Source organism: Eucalyptus grandis, chromosome 7, assembly GCF_016545825.1.
Source record: "Eucalyptus grandis isolate ANBG69807.140 chromosome 7, ASM1654582v1, whole genome shotgun sequence".
Taxonomy (NCBI): domain Eukaryota; kingdom Viridiplantae; phylum Streptophyta; class Magnoliopsida; order Myrtales; family Myrtaceae; genus Eucalyptus; species Eucalyptus grandis.
The window spans coordinates 53,512,655-53,529,854 of record NC_052618.1 but is presented as its reverse complement, the minus strand read 5'-3'; the positions used below and the strand labels follow the sequence as shown (position 1 = coordinate 53,529,854).

At 45.5% G+C, this 17,200-nt stretch overlaps 3 protein-coding genes across 6 annotated transcripts; all 3 read right to left on the bottom strand.

Moving 5' to 3' along the window:
* Window positions 1–937: 937 nt before the first annotated feature.
* On the bottom strand, window positions 938–6,709 carry LOC104454210 (patatin-like protein 6). Its single transcript, XM_010068995.3, has 3 exons — window positions 5,083–6,709; window positions 3,439–3,751; window positions 938–1,717 (listed from the first exon to the last, which is right to left on the bottom strand). Exons 1-2 carry the CDS (start codon window positions 6,217–6,219, stop codon window positions 3,482–3,484), a joined length of 1,407 nt encoding a protein of 468 aa, XP_010067297.1. The 5' UTR covers window positions 6,220–6,709; the 3' UTR covers window positions 938–1,717; window positions 3,439–3,481.
* Window positions 6,710–9,636: 2,927 nt separating this feature from the next.
* On the bottom strand, window positions 9,637–13,312 carry LOC104454211 (tyrosine-specific transport protein). 3 transcript variants are annotated; one of them, XM_039316586.1, is made up of 7 exons: window positions 12,732–13,312; window positions 11,829–12,150; window positions 11,432–11,569; window positions 11,184–11,343; window positions 10,742–10,895; window positions 10,482–10,622; window positions 9,637–10,207 (listed from the first exon to the last, which is right to left on the bottom strand). In XM_039316586.1, the coding sequence occupies exons 1-7, from the start codon at window positions 13,230–13,232 to the stop codon at window positions 10,007–10,009; spliced, it is 1,617 nt and encodes a 538-aa protein (XP_039172520.1). In that variant the 5' UTR covers window positions 13,233–13,312; the 3' UTR covers window positions 9,637–10,006. The 3 variants fall into 3 exon arrangements, with proteins under 3 accessions (XP_039172520.1, XP_039172519.1, XP_039172521.1); XM_039316585.1 differs by having other exon boundaries at window positions 11,829–12,225; window positions 12,732–13,311; XM_039316587.1 differs by having other exon boundaries at window positions 11,829–12,167; window positions 12,732–12,868.
* Window positions 12,962–17,200, bottom strand: LOC104455836. Of its 2 annotated transcripts, XM_039316584.1 has the most exons (5): window positions 14,334–17,200; window positions 13,913–14,039; window positions 13,654–13,752; window positions 13,326–13,516; window positions 12,962–13,087 (listed from the first exon to the last, which is right to left on the bottom strand). In XM_039316584.1, exons 1-4 carry the CDS (start codon window positions 17,045–17,047, stop codon window positions 13,454–13,456), a joined length of 3,003 nt encoding a protein of 1,000 aa, XP_039172518.1. In that variant the 5' UTR covers window positions 17,048–17,200; the 3' UTR covers window positions 12,962–13,087; window positions 13,326–13,453. The 2 variants fall into 2 exon arrangements, with proteins under 2 accessions (XP_039172518.1, XP_039172517.1); XM_039316583.1 differs by lacking the exon at window positions 12,962–13,087 and having other exon boundaries at window positions 13,330–13,752.

Genomic DNA, 17,200 nt, shown 5'->3' with positions numbered 1-17,200 from the left:
AATAAAACATATTTAAAATTTATAAAAATTATCCATGTTAGCGTTGTGTGTGTCACGTAAGATGGTTGGCATATACATTAACGATTTCTAACTAAAATTAATTGAAATGATTACATTGACAAATTGTGAAAATATATATAAATAAATTGATTAAGTTGAAGAGTTTAATATTGAATTGACATTGGTACAATATATTTAAGACTTTTCGGTAATTATCCTCATGGAACGCACGTGATTTGCGAGATGCTGGGATCTTACCCCGTCGAGAAGGTAATGTTCGATAATTCAGATAAGGAAATGGCTGTTTAATAATTGACTGATTCGAACAATCTCGTGTTTTGTCCTCGAGAACGAAAATGCTAATCTTAAATCGGGAAATGATAGGGATGCTGACTGTAAGTCGAGTTGGAAAGACTCAGTGCGAACCTAATCATGACGTGTCGAAGTCATCCATTTTCTAGCTCGAGTAGTTTTATCATTTCTGGCAAGAATTTCCAGTTTTGGTAGCTGTGAAAGCACGCAGTTTTTGTCTTTCAATGCATGTAAAGTAAGCAGCGGGAGACACGTTCTGGAGTCCAAACTGCGTTTCAATCATCTCATTTCCCTTATCTTCTTGCACACATTATGCTTGCCAAAGTGGCGGAGCATGCGGAAGCAACCGAGAGCTCTTTCCAGAAAAGGGGAGATAAAGCAAGGTGGTACCACCGGCGTAATTCGCATTTGGGAAAAGATTACGGCGGAAATGTGACACGATCGATCTATAAAGTTTATATACCAAATAACGCGTCAATAAGCGGCAACGGTCGTTTCACACGCGCAAACGCTCCATAGAAAACAGAGAGAAAAAGGAAGGGAAGGACTGTTCTTGCCGAAACAACCATTAAAGATGATGAATTGTCACAAGGGACTTTTTGACAGGAAAACCAGAGAGAGATTCTACACATGGATATTCATTTTCCTTCTTTTACTTGTTTGATTTTTTCTGGGGTAAAAAAAATTCAAACTCATACATAAGTGTCCAGCACCCGAGTATGGGCGATGCCAATGATTCAATTCTGAGGGAAGGACATGGGTCTCTGGCTGCTTCGAAAAATCACAAAGGTAGCCAAGCGCAACTGCTATTTTCACCACTTACATATCTACAGAGGACAAAACCCCAGAAATAGGAAGTAGACTAGAAAGCAAACAAGCCCAAGATCATCCAAGGCCCCCTTGAGGGTCTAGCATGGATGATGAAAACACGGAAAAAAAATCTGATAAAGAACAAAGGCGGGTAGGGCGAAATGAAGAAGGCAGAAAGCAACATCGCCCTGCCAAATTCAAACTGAGAAGAGAAAAAAGGGAGATTCGCAGGTGATCCTTCTTTGACTCTGCAAAACTCTCCGTCCAAAAAATAAAAAAAGAGAAAAAGAAAGAAAGAAAAGAGAGAAAAAAAGAAGAAGCTCTTCTTTGGACTTTGGTTTTTACTTACTTTCTTACTTGCTATTGTAGAAAGCTATAAAGTGGACACCACGCTACCCGTCCTCTGGCAGGCAAAAGTATCCCACCTAAGATCTTCCCAACACCCAAATTTTGTTACACTCAATTTGTCCCTTTCTTTAGCTCACTCAATCCCTCCCTCCCTTTGAAAAGTAAAAGCTGGATGGACTGTGTAGCTTCTGTTCCTTTCCCCCTAAGTTTCTCCCTCCTCTCTTTTGGCCTCTTCTGCTGCTGCAACCTGTATATCAGCAAAGCAACAAAGAATTGTTTTCTTAAGCGTCCTTTTCAGTCCACTATTACAAGAAAAGAGCACCCAGCAAGCACCCCCTAAATTGAAGCGCAATAAAGTGAGGATTTAGAAAGCCTCAAAATTTTGGTGGAGCGGCGAGTAAGCTACGGGGCCCTGCACTGATACATCGGGCTCCGGAACAGAACCAAGTTTCACCGGGATTTTTCAAACTTAGGGATCCTGCTTTCTCTTCTTTTGGGACCAATAACAGTGAGTCACATTCCTCTTTCGCAGTGTGTCCCCTCAAGGACCCAGGCGTCCAGAATGTTTCTTGGTACAGCTTTGGGTTAGAAGTGCACCGACACTTTGGTATTATTTCTGCCCTCTCTGGACCATTTTCTTTATTCGTTCACTTCCAGGAATTAAACACAAGATAATGCTTACTTGGTTTAGGAAGAGAACGGATTAGAGGCTTCTCAAGTAAACAAAGGCTAATCAAAGAAAAGGAGCACGAGTTTAAAAGGTAAAGTTCCCTCCGAAGAAAAATGAAAAAAAAAAAAAAACTGGCTACTCACACCCGGATTTTTTTACCACTTTTTAAGGGTATTTCATCAATTTATCCAACTCATGGGGTTTCCCCCGCCATCGAAAATTAAAATAAGCAGGTCGGAATAAAGTTCACGAAAAGTGTCGGAATTGACTAGCAGATCAAGAAAAGCTCTCCCCTCGAATCCATCCAACCCAAAAAATCAAACATGGAATGGTCAATGTAGGGTTGCGGGAAGATTGTGCACGGACATACGTACGCCACATGTGTTGCATTAGGGGCTCACCAAAGTTTTCTTTAAGCTAGGAAACCGGAAACCAAAAGCAGGGCGGTGACTCGGCCTTTTCATGGTGGGACTTCCCTTTAGACTCTCAGATGAATATTTTGTTTGAAATCTGAAGGTCCCTAAACCCCTGAAAGAAGCCCACCCCGTACCTTTCGAGCACTGATAGCTTTTGCATGCTCGAAAAGCCAGTCCTAGAGGGAGAAATAATACCTAAAACCCGCCTTTGCCCTCTCGGTGGCCCTCTAAATATGCATGACACAATGACCACAATGCCCCTTTTAGGACAACCGATGTCGGCAAGGGGGAACACGGTGAGGGGCCTCCCGACCCCATCCTTCTTCCTTTTTCCTGGGTTTTTAAATTGAGACTGAACCCCACGTTTCCTTGGCATAAGGTTCTACGTAGCTCCCTGGTTTGGACAACAGTGATACAACCACCGGTTGTTATCGGGGTTTTGATCTTTTTTCTTGAATCCCCACCAATGCAAGATGACAATAACAGAGGACAGAAGCTGTCAAGGGCTCAAACCTACTTCCCATATTTTAGAACAGTGCCGAAACCTCATTAGCCTCGGACATATTAGCACAACCACTTTATAATGTTTTCTTTTTTTTCTTAATGACATGGGAAATCTTGGTGGCTATCAAGTTTGATTGAGGAACAAGCGACTTCGGCTTTGGGTATATGTCTGTGTGAAGCTGATTCGACTGAATTCACGTTCAATGAAGCCCTCTCCAAGTGGAGGAACGAAATGCAAATGTGCTCATGTTTATTAGGAGATTGATACGCGGAAGAAAGGATTTTCATGCACTAAGAGCATCTAAAAAGCTTCTACCAACCCACGCACGCCTAGTAGATAGAGAGTTACTTGATATTGCCTGGAAAAGGAAAGCTTACCTTCTCGTGCTGAGTCGGACCCGAGTTTCGTTCGAAGCTAAGTTTAGGTGGGTTTAGGAACAGCTTGCTTGAAAGCAACAGTGGGAGCAATTCGGCAACTCCTCCTCTGGTGCTCCTGCACAAGTTCTCCGGCGAACCAGTCGAGCTTCTCGAAGTTACTCTGTTCTGAGATTCTCTTGCCACCGAACAGCACCGATTCAACATTCTTCTGCTTCAGCATCTCCTCTGCTATCCCTGTCAGCATCTTTACATTGTTAGGACTCCAGTCTGTATCAACATTCGGTCCACAACGACCAATGCTGGGCCCATTTGCCTGAAAAAACACAATTATGATTCTGTGATCAGAGTGGAGACTACTAAGCAAAAACACTTAGAAATGCACAATGAGATTCCAGTAATCAATTTAATCAGCAGAATGAATTTCTCTAAGGCAAAAGACTTTAAGACAGATTTAATATATATCAACTGAACTAAGCTAATAATATATTCAAGAAAACATAAACTTGAAACATTTTCTTTAAGCACCGCAAATGCTACTCCACGAATTGCAGTAGCCTTCCTTTTAACGGGACAGCTTGCCAGCACGCATCAAAAACCAGAAAGGGCTCCTACGGCGGTCGGTAATGTGCGGAAGGTTTTATGCTTGTGCCTAAGAAAAAGACTAGGAAGGACCTAAAAACATTGCCATTCCCACAAAAAGTCCCAGACTATTTGCAGAATTGAGAGAAAGTACCACAGATGCAGCTTAAAGGGTAAGCCCCACTTGCTTTTAACTGGATCTGAGGTGCCACCACAAGCAGAAAGCACGAAAATAGGAAAATCGGAAGCATCCTCTCAGCACGCTGACAGCACATAAATTTAGTCTCTTGGCCCTCTCATTTATCAGCAGTGAGCTAATTCTGGAAAGAGTAGAGATCTCTTTTTGGGCTATCTAGAAACCGAGAGCATCTCAGTCTGACTATACATATGGGAGGTGGGTACCACCTCTGATGGCTTGAATTAATGAGATATGAAGAGAAGAAAATACCCAAAAGAATGCCATTCCATGTACCAGGAGTGGGTACAAAACTAGGCAGAAACAAGTCATCTGAATTGAGGAACGCGTAGACATCAGACAAATGCCGGGTTGCAGAGATAGAATTTAGCATCGACAGTGAATTAGATTAGTTTAATCAGCTTACTACTCCGGTCTTGCGCAGCCATCAATGAAGGGTGTCTTCAACATGTGATGAAAGGGGTGCTACGTGAATGGGGAGCCAATCTAGCTAGCCACGCAAATTGCAGTCAAACGTAGCGCACTGAAAACACTTAAGGAGCAAACTTTCTCGAATCTCGACCAAACCCGATTTGCAATGTCCTTTGGTTGGCCACCCCAGCAACCGAAATCCAAGTAACATAAATGTGCATGCCCGCGGGAGCGTGCGAATGACATCAGAGCAAGCAAAGACAAAGACAAGACAAAAGTCCCCTGCATCATCGTCCCATACCAGCCTGGCTGACACAGTCTCGTGCAGCAGAGACGGCAAAAGAAAGCCACATCCGAAGCAGGACACGCTCCCCGCCAAAAACCCGTAATGACGCGAAATAAATGCAAGGAAAAGAAAAGGAAAAATATCCGCAAAATAATGCGGAAGAAGACGCTACCTGAATCCGCACGTAATTGCCGCCGCCCCTGCACTGGGCGAACGCCATGGCCACCGCGTGGTCGACCAGGTCCGCCGACCCGTCGCCGGATATCCGGGCCACGGGCCGGGCCCAGTCCCGGGCCTTCCAGGCCTTGACCTTGTCGTAGTCGTAGCTCACGTCCAGGAGCTGGCCCGTCCCCAGCGACAGCACCAGCAGGTCCTCCATCCCCCGCACGAACGGGAACTCCTGCTTGTTGTGCAGCACGTGCGTGATCGCCGCCGCCGCCGGGTTGCTCATCGCCAGCCCCCCTCCCACCGCCACGCACCGCGTCCGCCCGTCCACCGACCTCATCTGCACCGGCTCCAGCACGCCGGGCTCCGCCGACGTGGCCCGGCACACCTCCCAGAGCCGGAAGTCGAACCCGTCCCTCTCCAGCGCGTCGGCGCGCGAGAACAGGAGCGGCGCCGAGCTCGTCAGGTCGTAGCACGGCAGCAGGACCGGCTTCAGCGTGTCTCTCAGCGTCAGTTCCCTCCCCGCCCCGTCGCTGAAGGAATCCCTCACGAGCCTCTCCAGCGCGGCCGTCGCCGACGCCGTCGAGCCGGCCGAGCCCCCCCGCAGGAGCCTCCGCAGGAACCCGCCCGATTTGGACGCGGGCTGCGAGCGGTAGAACTTCCGCCCGTGGTCGGCCAGGAACCTCCACGTGTCGTCGGCGCGGAAGAGAGGGCGGCTGTGGTCCTTGGTGGCGAAGAGCATGGCGGTGAAGATGCCGCCGACGCCGGTGCCCGCGGCGACGTCGAAGTAGTCGGCGATGCTGGCGTCCGGGTTGCCGGACTTCGACTTGAGGGCGTGCTCCAGGTAGGCGAGGGCCTTGCCGGGGAGGATGCCCCGCATGCCGCCGCCGTCGAGGGCGAGGATGCAGATTTTGCCTCGCTGGTTCTTGATGGAGGAGAGGTCGTTATGGTCGGCGGCGGGTTTCGGGTCGATTTGTTTGGGGACCCAGAGCTTGTGGTCGTCGTAGCCGAAGAGGAACTTGCTCTCCAGGATCGAGAAGATCTCGTAGCTGAGCTTGTCGGTGTCGATGCTCGGCTCTTCCTGCATCTCCGATGAATTATTGTTATTGCTCGCCATCGGAACGCCCTCGGTCTCACAGTTCATCTATCGCCGGTCCGCAAAATTCCTGCACCATCCGAAGTCTCCCCACGACTAAAAATCCCTCGGCACGACCCACTTCAAAGCTGGCTTCCGGTCAATTCGTCCGTTGCTAGGAAAAGGAACGAAGGAACGACCCACCCGTCAGCCTCTCTCTCTCTCTCTCTGTCTCCCGCTGACTGCGTGCGCGCTTGTGCGTTTATTTCCTCCGTACCCAGGAGCAGCAATACACGCATATGTCAACAGACGCCGGGATACATATGCGCAAATAGTGGGGTAGGTAGACGACGGTGCATTCAATTCGAAAGATCAAGAGCTCGACGAAAACATGGAGCGGCAGATGTACCGAGACAAAGCGAAGCCCGAAGGACCCGAGGAGAAGGAAACAGGACCGCAGCAGTTGCAGAGCATGTCCTCTCTCTCTCTCTCTCTCTCTCTCTCTCTCTATGTCTCTGCGGAGTCTGGTTTTATATTGCGAAGCGAGGCCACTCTGAACTCGACAGGCGGGTCGGGGAGCGACGGCAATATCATGTCCCTAACCCCGGGTTTAAGGCTGTCTAATGATGGCCGTGTGTTCCACCGACGGTGATTCATTCTCGTCCGGATCCGACGGCCCCGACTGGGCCCGGTCCCCCTCGCGGGCCCCGCGTGCTCAGTTTCTCCCCGTTTCGTGATTGACGGTCGAGATTGGGGTGAATTCGTCAACTGTTCCTCTCTTTCCTCCCCGTGTAGGGCCCAGATTACGCTAAAGACTGGAGACCCACCCACTAGATTGGAAAAGGAGAAACTGTTCGCCCTCCCTCTTTGCCTACTCCACGTACACGAGACCGGCCTCGTTCATCTCCATTTTTTTTTTTTTTTTGGCGAAATAGACATAATTTAAGAAATAATTTCCTAATATTTAGGTATAAATTGTTATAAATAAAAAATATTTTTTTAAATATTTAAATTTTGGCAAAACAAACAAAGCCTATAAAATAATTTCGGACTAATTTGCCCTTGGAGTAGGGAAGGGAGCCGAGGGCGGGGCCCATCTTGACGTGCTGACGAGTACAGTGCAGTCGAATGACGAAGATGATGAGCTGGAACAGTGAGAGTTTTTTGGTCGTTGGTGACTGGTAATTACCTTTTGCTCGGGTGGGGCCCGGTCAGGTGAAAGTGAATATCCTGTCGGGGGCTTGGTGATGATTGGGTGGAAAAACAAAAGGACAGGGGTTAATTAATTTTAACACGCGGCTCGAGTAGTCTCGATTTTCATTAATACTAATCGAACTAGAATGGTAATATTTCTTTTGGGGGGGGTTAATTAGCAAGTGCATGGCAATATAAGGCATCAAATATCCTAGAAAGGAGGAAAAAAGGGTAATACCAAAAACAAGAGCCTCAAATCAATGCACGCGTACGGCATTTACTTCATATTGATTTTTGCATTAAAGAAAATTCCAAACTAGTGCACCTTTTTTTTGTATTGATTTTCGGATTTATTATGAAGTATGGTTTAGGATTTTTAGTTTTTGAGTAGTCTTAATTTTCATAAATTCTTATTAAACTAGAATGGTAATATTTCTTTTGGGGTGTTAATTAGCAAATGCATGGGAATATAAGGTATCAAATATCCAAAAAAGGAGGAAAAAGGGTAATACCAAAAATGAAAACCCTTTAACAGATATATACATGCATCGCATTTACTTCAAATTGATTTTTGTGTAAAGAAAATTCCAAATTAGCGCACCGTATTGAAATCAATTTTTAGATTTATATCGATTTAGGATTTTTAGTGATATAGAAATTAATAAAGAGTAAATGAAATATGAATGTATGAGTTTTAGCAACTTTAAGTTAAAAAAGAAATTATAAGAAAATAATGAGTAATGGACGTTGAACTCGAGGAGTTGACTTCATCTTTTGTCTTTTTTACGCTTTATGAATAGACCAACATGTAATTGACCGGTTTTATAACATTTTTGGAGTTACATTACAAGGAAAATGATTCTTTTTGATGTATGTGAATTTGATCTTGGCGTTTACTGAACAATGTGGTAAGAAATATTTACATTTGGAGGAGGAGGAGGGAGGGGGTGTGCATGTGCAAAAATCTGGTGATTTTGTGGCTGACAATGACCACCATTTATGGCCGTGGGACCTTCCACTCTTGCTCTCGTAGTTCCAGTCCCAGGAACTCCGTTTCTTTGACTTAAGCATTTTCAGATCTTCCAGATCTATTTCCCAAGGGCGTGACGAGAGATTCATTTCCTTCATTTTGGCATAAAAGAGGCATTAGGTCGCGATGGGTAACGAACCCATCGCGTCGTCCCGACACGGTGAAAGACACATCGAATCGTCGGTGCACAGCGTCGACACCCTACATGCTAACTTGAGACAGTGGCGAGACCGGCCTATCGAAAGCAACGGTTTAGGCGTGGACGAACTGGGAAGAAGATAAACCACCGCCACCCCCTCCTCCTCCCCGCCTCCGCCGACGCTAAGGAGGGGGAAAGGAAATAAAGATAAGCTCCGGCTACAGTTCTCAAGAGGCTTGCACGTCTCTAGCACGATCACACACAAGACATCATCCGAAATTCACAACTGTGCCGAGATGTTAACGTGGGGATTTTGGAGCGTAGCGAGGGAGCCCGCGTTGAAAGAAGATACAAAAGACAAGCGAAGCTATCTGTCTACCTGGCCGGCCCTCCCTTCGCATTAACTCCTTCCACGTACAAATTTGCACCCCCCCTCTCTCTCTATCTATCTCTCTCAATCCTTGTCCGCCATCCCTGTCATCTGCTCCTCCCCAAGTCCTCCCCCATACGCTCCTCTTCCCTCCCACATTAAAATCACCTTAGCACACACCCAAAGCAATACATCCAATATCCATTCCATTCCACTCGATTCCATCGCCCAATTTTACTTTTCGAGACTTGTCGCGTGAGCTCATGTGAATCTGCCGTGCCCCCATCAAGGTCGACCTATCTTCCGAGTGGACTTTTCGGTGAGTTGATTACCCTCGTACTCGATCGTAGCCGGTCATGTCACTTAGCATACCCAAAAAGCGGCCCAGCACACGAGACTTCGGCCGATGCATGAGCGAGACCAACGTTTTGGAATCACAAAATGGAAGCCAATTCGTGATGTTGGGCTTGTTTTTAAACACTGGGCCTGAATGTCGTTGGGTTTTCAACATCCTACTATTTTAGTCCTACTCTATTATGCCACGACTAGAGAAATACAGGATTTAATGTTCATCTCTCTCTGCCCCCCCGGATTCGGTGTCATAATGGCATAATCAAATACTAACCAGCTAGTTCATTCCGAAGGAATATAATCAACGAGACGACGTGTTCATGGTCCCCAGAATTACTTACATAGGCGGGTTTTCTCGTCGTAGAAGAAACAATGGAAATTAAACAGCGACATTAACATGGGTTTGGGTTAGGTGTGCTTCGGTCACATCATTATCTGTTGAATACATCAAACTTAGACCACCATGTCTCAACTGCACGTTCACTGCAGACAGTTAATTAAATTGACATCGAGGCGAATCTGAGCTGCTACTACCCAGCAGAACCTCGACCATCCTGTCATTATCTTGACCAACTGGTGACGCTTGTTCATGTTTTGCCAACGTGCCGTCTGCATCTCCCTCCTTGAATTCTTCTTTCCAGTGGAAATTCATCGTCCAAGATGTTATCTAACTTGCCCCAGGAGAATGATTTAAGAAAAGACAAGAATGCCGATGATAATCTACCGTACTTTCTACAATTAACTTCATCTGAAGGGTTTTTCGTGCGTCCTGCTATTGGTATATGAATGCTAACACGTCCTGAAGAACTTGCTCCATCACGATTCCGCAAGCAAAAAGACCGACTCCAACGAGTGCAGGCTTTGCTCTCGATAATCCATCCTTTTCGGTGTCATCGCATTCTTCTGAATGATGCATAGCCCAAGCCATCGCAGGCGGAAGAACGCCATACAGCATTGTCATACAATACCCTCCCTGCATCACATCACGGATGGAGCATTTAGAAAAGCAAAGGCTCAAGCTTCGCACGTTGGATTGCCCAAACAGAAATTGTAACTTTCTCTCCACAGCCATCTTTTACGCTCTTAAAATTTCTCATGCTTTTGACAGTTTCAGGAAACAGTAAAATCAGTCCATTGCGCCTTCATAGTTAATTTAGTGTATTCAAAGGTTAATTTTGTTTGAAATAGTCAAACATGACACATATTCAAGATAGGCGTGGCTAAGAACGATCTTTCATCCAACTTACAGCAATATCTGTGGCTGCTGAAAATGCATCTGGAATTGTAGTCGACACCAGAATAGATGGAGCAACGACCATCGCTACTGACGCAAAGCTAATTTTCTTTCTGTCCCACCATTTTCTCACCCCAAAGACCTCCTTTGGTTCCTTTAACAGCAAAAAAATTAAGCTAAAGCATATCAAGGGTATTCCCATTATTTCCCGAATTAGATAATTTGAAGAAGACAAAAATGGTATTGATTCTTTCAGAAAGCTACCTCCATTACCTGCAATATCTGTACTGAAGGCGACTGAAGCTCGTAGTTTGTGAATTGCTCCTTGAAGAACTCTGAGAATCCCAAAAGAGTACCAACTAGTGATGTTCCAATGGCCAGTAGCGAAAAGGCCTCCACCATCAACGGAACCCCGCTCCATCTTACACTGTACCAGGTGAAACAGGCTTGATTAGAGTAGATTTGTCGGATGTGTGAAACATGAAAGATATCATCTAAGTAAGCGTAAGGTTCAACATAATTGTGGTTGTGAAAAGAGTTACTCTTTTGTTTACATTTGCATTTCAAGCTAAACCAGTGTCGGAGTCATATTTACAAATACTATGCAATCACTTGCTGCAACCATCTCCAATACAAAAGCTACTTCAAGATTAGAAGATATTGGCCACAGAAGAATTTCCTATTTGGAGGCGATCCAGGGCCAAGGCAGAGTTACCTCAGCAGCAAATCGAGAGGATCAGAATCTCGATTTGCATCGTTCAAGAGAGCAAGTGCAATTGTATCCCATATTAGCAAAGCAAGCAACGGAATAGTACTACCAAGCAAAACGGAGTTCCTTATACGCTTAAGATCACCTCCAAGATAAGCACAGATTACTGCAGCAAATGAGTGGTAATCAATTCGACAGCTTGCCCATTTTTTTTTTCTCCAGAAATGCGTGAGAATTTTCATTATCATCTTTACCAGGTGCTGCATCGTGATAAACCAGAGAAAAGATCATCACTGGGATTGTCGCCGGAACTTTTTCCCAGTCTCCATTTCCCCCAAAACCCGACCATCCACCGAGCACAACCGCAAGCGCCTCAATCGCCACCAACAAACCTGATAATCAGACAGAGTGCGGCACCAATGCGTGTACATGCAGGGAAAGTTTACAGGGTCTAAAACATGAAATGGAGAAAGAAACTAAATTCAGATGTTGTCTATTGATTATCACTTGACATGTTGGAAAAAATCGAGTGCCTTTTAAGAAGCCACCTTCTACATGTATGCACGAGTGATTGCTCATATGGCAGGTCGTGGCCTAATTAGTGGGTAGAATTCAGCTAGAGTTATCGTATCGCAAAGGCTTCTAGCATACCTATCATGGACGCAGTGAGCCACTGGTTCACTTTATCGGTGGCTGTTGTTCCACCGACTGATATGAGCAAGGCAAAAAGCGCGGTGAAGAAGAAGCCCGCAAACGAAGCTGGAAGATTTATAAGATGGAAAAGGATCTCGCCAGACTTGGAGCAATATGCGACCATGGAAGTGTAGCCCAGAAACACATAAGTGACCGTGGCAAAACCGCCTCCCCACTTTCCTAACGTCTCCTGAGCCATCGTCCTGATAGAGATGATCTCCAGTTCATACTCTCCTCCTTTCTTTATCTTCTTCTTTCTCCTCCACATTTTCGCATTGATCTCCACAAGCAAAAGCGCTTCAATCAAGAGAAACGCCCAACACAAGATCATACATACTGAACTTGGAAACAGTCCCTAGAACATACGAAGAGAGTGTCGTTAAATACTCTCATCCTATTAACATGCATTCCAATGATTCCATTACTTTCGAATAGAGAAAAAAGCTTAGCTTTCCTAATAGACGCCATGCGAAGTAATCTCAACTACTTCAATTTAGCTCCACGATCTTTCCTCACTAAACCCAACTTGCCTGTTGTATTTATACATACAGGTCAATCAGCATTTCGCCTGACTGACCATCATACTGTTCCTAGAGCGAGACTCAAAACAGAAAAATCGGCAAACAATTCTTCTCCGGGGAAAATTCACCATCAACCGAATATAAGAAAAGCCATCGCCAGTCCATTTCAAGCGCAGAATTCTCAATCCACCGCAATGACAGCTGAGAACAGACCCAACAACTAGAAGGCCACAAGAACATAGATTCTACAATTTGTAATCAAAACCAGGGAATACATCAACAACGAAAGTTGCCACTTAAAAAGAAGAAGGAAATAAATTAGCAGGGAGGGAGGTTTTACAGCAGGGGCAGCCTTCTTAGGGAGTGCGAGTATTCCTGAGCCGATGCTAGTACCGACTATCAGAGCAACAGCACCAGCGATCGTTCCCTTCTTCTCCGACCCTTCTTCCGCAACCTCCACGGCTTCGCTCTCCTGCTTCGCGCGAGCGGGTTTCGCCCGCGGCCATGGCGGGTCGTGGTCCTCCTTCTTCGCGCGGTGGAAGCGACTTATCCTCTGCCTTATGAAGTGGTGGGAAGAGGAAGACGAATGGCAAAGAGCCATTGCGTCACCGGACGATTTCGCGTTCCGACGACGGCGAGGAGTCAGCCATGGAAGAAGACAGATAGTGTACGAGTGCGCTTGCTCGCCGGAATTGACTGTACACGAAGAGAGAGGCATGAATTGTACTGGTGTGGCCATGAGAGAGAGAGAGAGAGATTGGACTTGAATGGTCGTAGCCGGAGGAAATATGCCGGAGGAGCTCCAAATATCTAGGGGAGTGGGACCCCCGAAAGCCGTCATTGTCAAATATCTTGTTCAATGGAAGTTGCAATTTTTAACATGAATGAACAAGAACATAGTCGATAGATGCCGACGTGAATCTGTCCGAACTACCTTTAATCGATTTATCCGTTGCCATTTTCATGGATGGTTGAGAAAAGAGTGATCCCAAGTTTTCACGTTTCTCTGTAAACTCCAGAGACAAGGTTGACCACATGGATATCAAACTCCTCGAGCAACTTCTAGGCACTTCGATCTTTCCGGTTGATCAACTCTTTCTTGATCAGCCCCAGAATTTCAGAGATCTGCAAATGCATGAGAAGCGAATGGTCAACCATCAAGATTGTCCCTCGAAACTGTTGCGCAACGTTGAAATCATCACCAGAGTAGACCGGTTGAAGTTTGTGCCTCCCTGAAGTGAAAATTTCACACATTGTGTTACCTCGAAATGCTTCTGGAAAACAGGGGATTGGTGAAGCTTTGCATATATTGTCTCGAGTAATTCAAGAAGCGCGTCCACCTGATCTCCCAGTAAATCCACCTGTTCCAAGGAAATTTGGAGAAAAACTTAAATATGAACAGAATATTGAAGTCCTATGTCGTCAAATCTGGATGTGGAAGGAATCCAAGCCTCCTTAGAGGAGACTTCATTTACAAGGACAACATGGTAGAACTGAAATAAAGTGAAAATTTCGCACAACCTCGGTCTCGGCCTTCTGAAGATTCTGGCTTCTCCTGACGAAGGCTTTCTTGTACAGTATTTCTCTTCTCCTGAGTGATTCAACTAGTTCAAATGAGGCATGTAATTGGCCCTTCATGTCATGTAGCCTGTAAAGAACCATGGTACTGTTACATGATTTCGCTTGAGAGAAGAGTAAAGAAGTTTCTTTTAAATCCTCTGTGTTATTGAAAGAAATAGGCTTCATGCTGTGTGCTAGCAACTTTGAACAAGGAGAGTGTATGCATCCGAATGTGATTATTCCTAGGAACCAAGCGGGATGAACAGGTTCTTCCCTAAATCCATCGCAGATTGTTGGTTGGGATTCCATGTTACTTGGATAGGCGAATTTGATTAATATCACAAGCACCACGGCACAATGTGAATTCAACTAGATGAAGTACCTCTTGATATTCTTCCCTAGACGATCATGCAATGTTCGCTGCAAATCCAATATTGCTTCAGAAAATTCCTGGAGAGGTTGAGATGCTAAATGTGAGTAAATGAATTGCATTGAACCGATTTCTTTTGGTTCGACCATGGAAGGCTTTCGATCATTGATGATGCCCATGTTTAAAGTCTCCTGAATCTGAGCCTGTTGAATGCACCTGCCTGCTGTTCGGAAGGGAGATTCTGATTCGTTTTGTACTCTCTGACCCCTCTCAGAAGCAAAATCATTTTTTTCATTGATTGAGGTCTCTTGGAGAATATTGATCTCAGTTTGTTTCTCGAAATGAGAATTTGTAGTGGTCGTGAATTCCTCATCTTCGTCCAGATCCTCTGGGCTTACAACAGTAACTCTTCTGTGTGATTCAGCTTGTCTGGGGCGATCACGAGTGTGTCTCATAGACTTGCCAATGACAAGCTGATGCATCTCTTTTTCAGAAATACTTCTCTCAATGTCACAAGCATCTATCTTTTCTCTCCATTCTTTGGTGGTCTCTTTTAGGAAAACCATGTAGACATCTTCCTTCAATGTGCATTCTAAACTGGAATATGCAGTGCTTTGATCGGCAGCTTCATATAATACATCTTCTATACAATTTTTTAACTCTCCATGGCAATTCAATGCGAAATTAGCACCTTCAACCAAATCTTTAATTACCTCGCTGGAGACGATATGACCAATCTCCTCTGTAACAAGGATCTCATTTATAAAATCTTTGACAGCATTATTCCGTTCCTTTAGGATTTCGCGTAGGACGACTGCATGTACTGCACAATTCATCTGGTCTTGCAAACAATGATCCCATGGAACGGGAGTAGCAGGATTTTTAGTGAATGTGACCTTGTCTCTGACATCCTGATCATCATAGAGTTCCGACTTCGAGCAATAAGCACATCTCTGATATTTTGTCGATTCAAGGAGAAATATAGAATACAACTCTTCCCTGATCCAGGACTCCATCTTGTTCCTAGCTATTTCTTCGCTCTGCTCGAAAGTCGCTTCCTTCACTATATTGCAGAGTACGCCTTGCCTTATCAGAAGATCTAATTCATAATCAAACAACTCAGCACGACATTCATTTTTCATACACTTCAGCAGTGTGATGTAGATCTCATCCGCTAAAATGCTTTGCAAATCTATCAGCTCCTTTTCTTCTGCGAGCCTCCCTATTTCGTTGCTCATCGTTGTCTCTACTTCACATGGAACTCGAGTTCTGTCCCCTTGTTTAATTGATGCTGCACGAGCACCAATTCCAACAATATCCGCATGTGCCTCCACTTGGTCGGACATAGTTTCTTGGTTATTTTCCTCCTCGCAAGCACCTACATGGTAGTCGCTAATTCTTTTGCCTAGCTTCGCATCTCGCTTCAAGATTTTTTCCGACCTCCAGATAACTTCTTCGATCCTTCTTTTCAATCCACTAGGATCCTTCTCTTTCCTACTAGAAGAAGACCCCTTTCTCAGAAAAATGTTGCTCTCGAGCCAATTCAGCTCCTTACTTTTTTGTTGAATAATCGACTCGTGATTCTTTATCATCCGCGCAACTAGGTGGCTCTCCTCGTCTTCTCCATCATATCCTTGTCGCTGCTTCCTCTCATGGCCTTCCTTTCCGATCTTTGATAAAGCATTGCCTAGGAATTTCTTTGCTTCTTTTGGGGTGCTGTTTTCGGACTTTGTCTTGGTAGATAATGTCTCGCTCCCTCTTACCTCCCCGACAAAATTGACATCACTTTGGCTGATAAAAAACCCGAGTTCATAGCGTAGCAGGGCGATTTCGTGCATAAGACTCGACCAATCCTCTCCAAACACCGTACTTGGGGCTTGCTTTGTGACTCTCGATTCCATGGACTCGCAATGCTCCTGAATACCCCTAATGAATTCTTTTATCAAAACGATGTTGATATCCTTCTCGATGCCCCACCTCCATTCTTGCTCCACCGGTCCCATCTGCGAGGAGGAAATGGCGCTCTGCATCTTCCCAAAAGCAAGATCCAGAGTCTCCTTCAGTGTGTTGATGTCAGAGCCCTTTCGCTCGATCATCGTGTTACTAGGACTCCTATGTTCTTTTGCTTCATCGACCGCTTCATTATCGTAATCAGGATCGAGTTTCTGTTTGATATTCAACACTTGTTGATCCACTGAAATCTTCAGCTCGCAAAACTCACCTCCTCCGCTCTCATCTCCACCGCTAACCCAGACATTGCTTGAACTCGAGTCCTCAACGCCCTCAACCCTCGATTCTCTTTCAAGCTTCGCTTCGCTCCTCAAAGAAGCCAATTCGATCTCCTTCATGTCCAGTGCCTGTCTGAGCCTGATCTCGCTCTCCAATCTCTGCGCCAACTCCGCGTCCTTCTCCAAGATCGCCATCTCCGACTCTATGAGGCGGCCCTGGAGATGGTTCCTGATCTCGGCCAAATCGGTGAGCAGATCCTGGTGGGGGGTCTCGAGAGCGCCAGAATCTGCCTCTTCTTGGACAAACCTCAGACACCCTTCCAGTTGAATCACGGCCAGTTCATAGAACTTGGATATCTCGTTGAGGCGCGAGATCACGCCCTTCGACTTGACCTTCTCGTGGGCCTTGTGCATCGCCTCGTGCACAATCCACATCATAGTCGAATCCGCGACCGAAACTCTGAGCCTGCCATTTAGCTCGCCCATGAATAGATCCATGACCACCCCCAGAGAGGGAAACAATCGAAAAAAGGAGAGAACAAATGAGGAAACGGGGTTTATACGCTTAGTGATCGAACGCCATTGATGAGTTCATGGGTTCTTTTAAGTGCAGATATTGGGATCATTACTTCCAAAGGATCTTACGTTAAG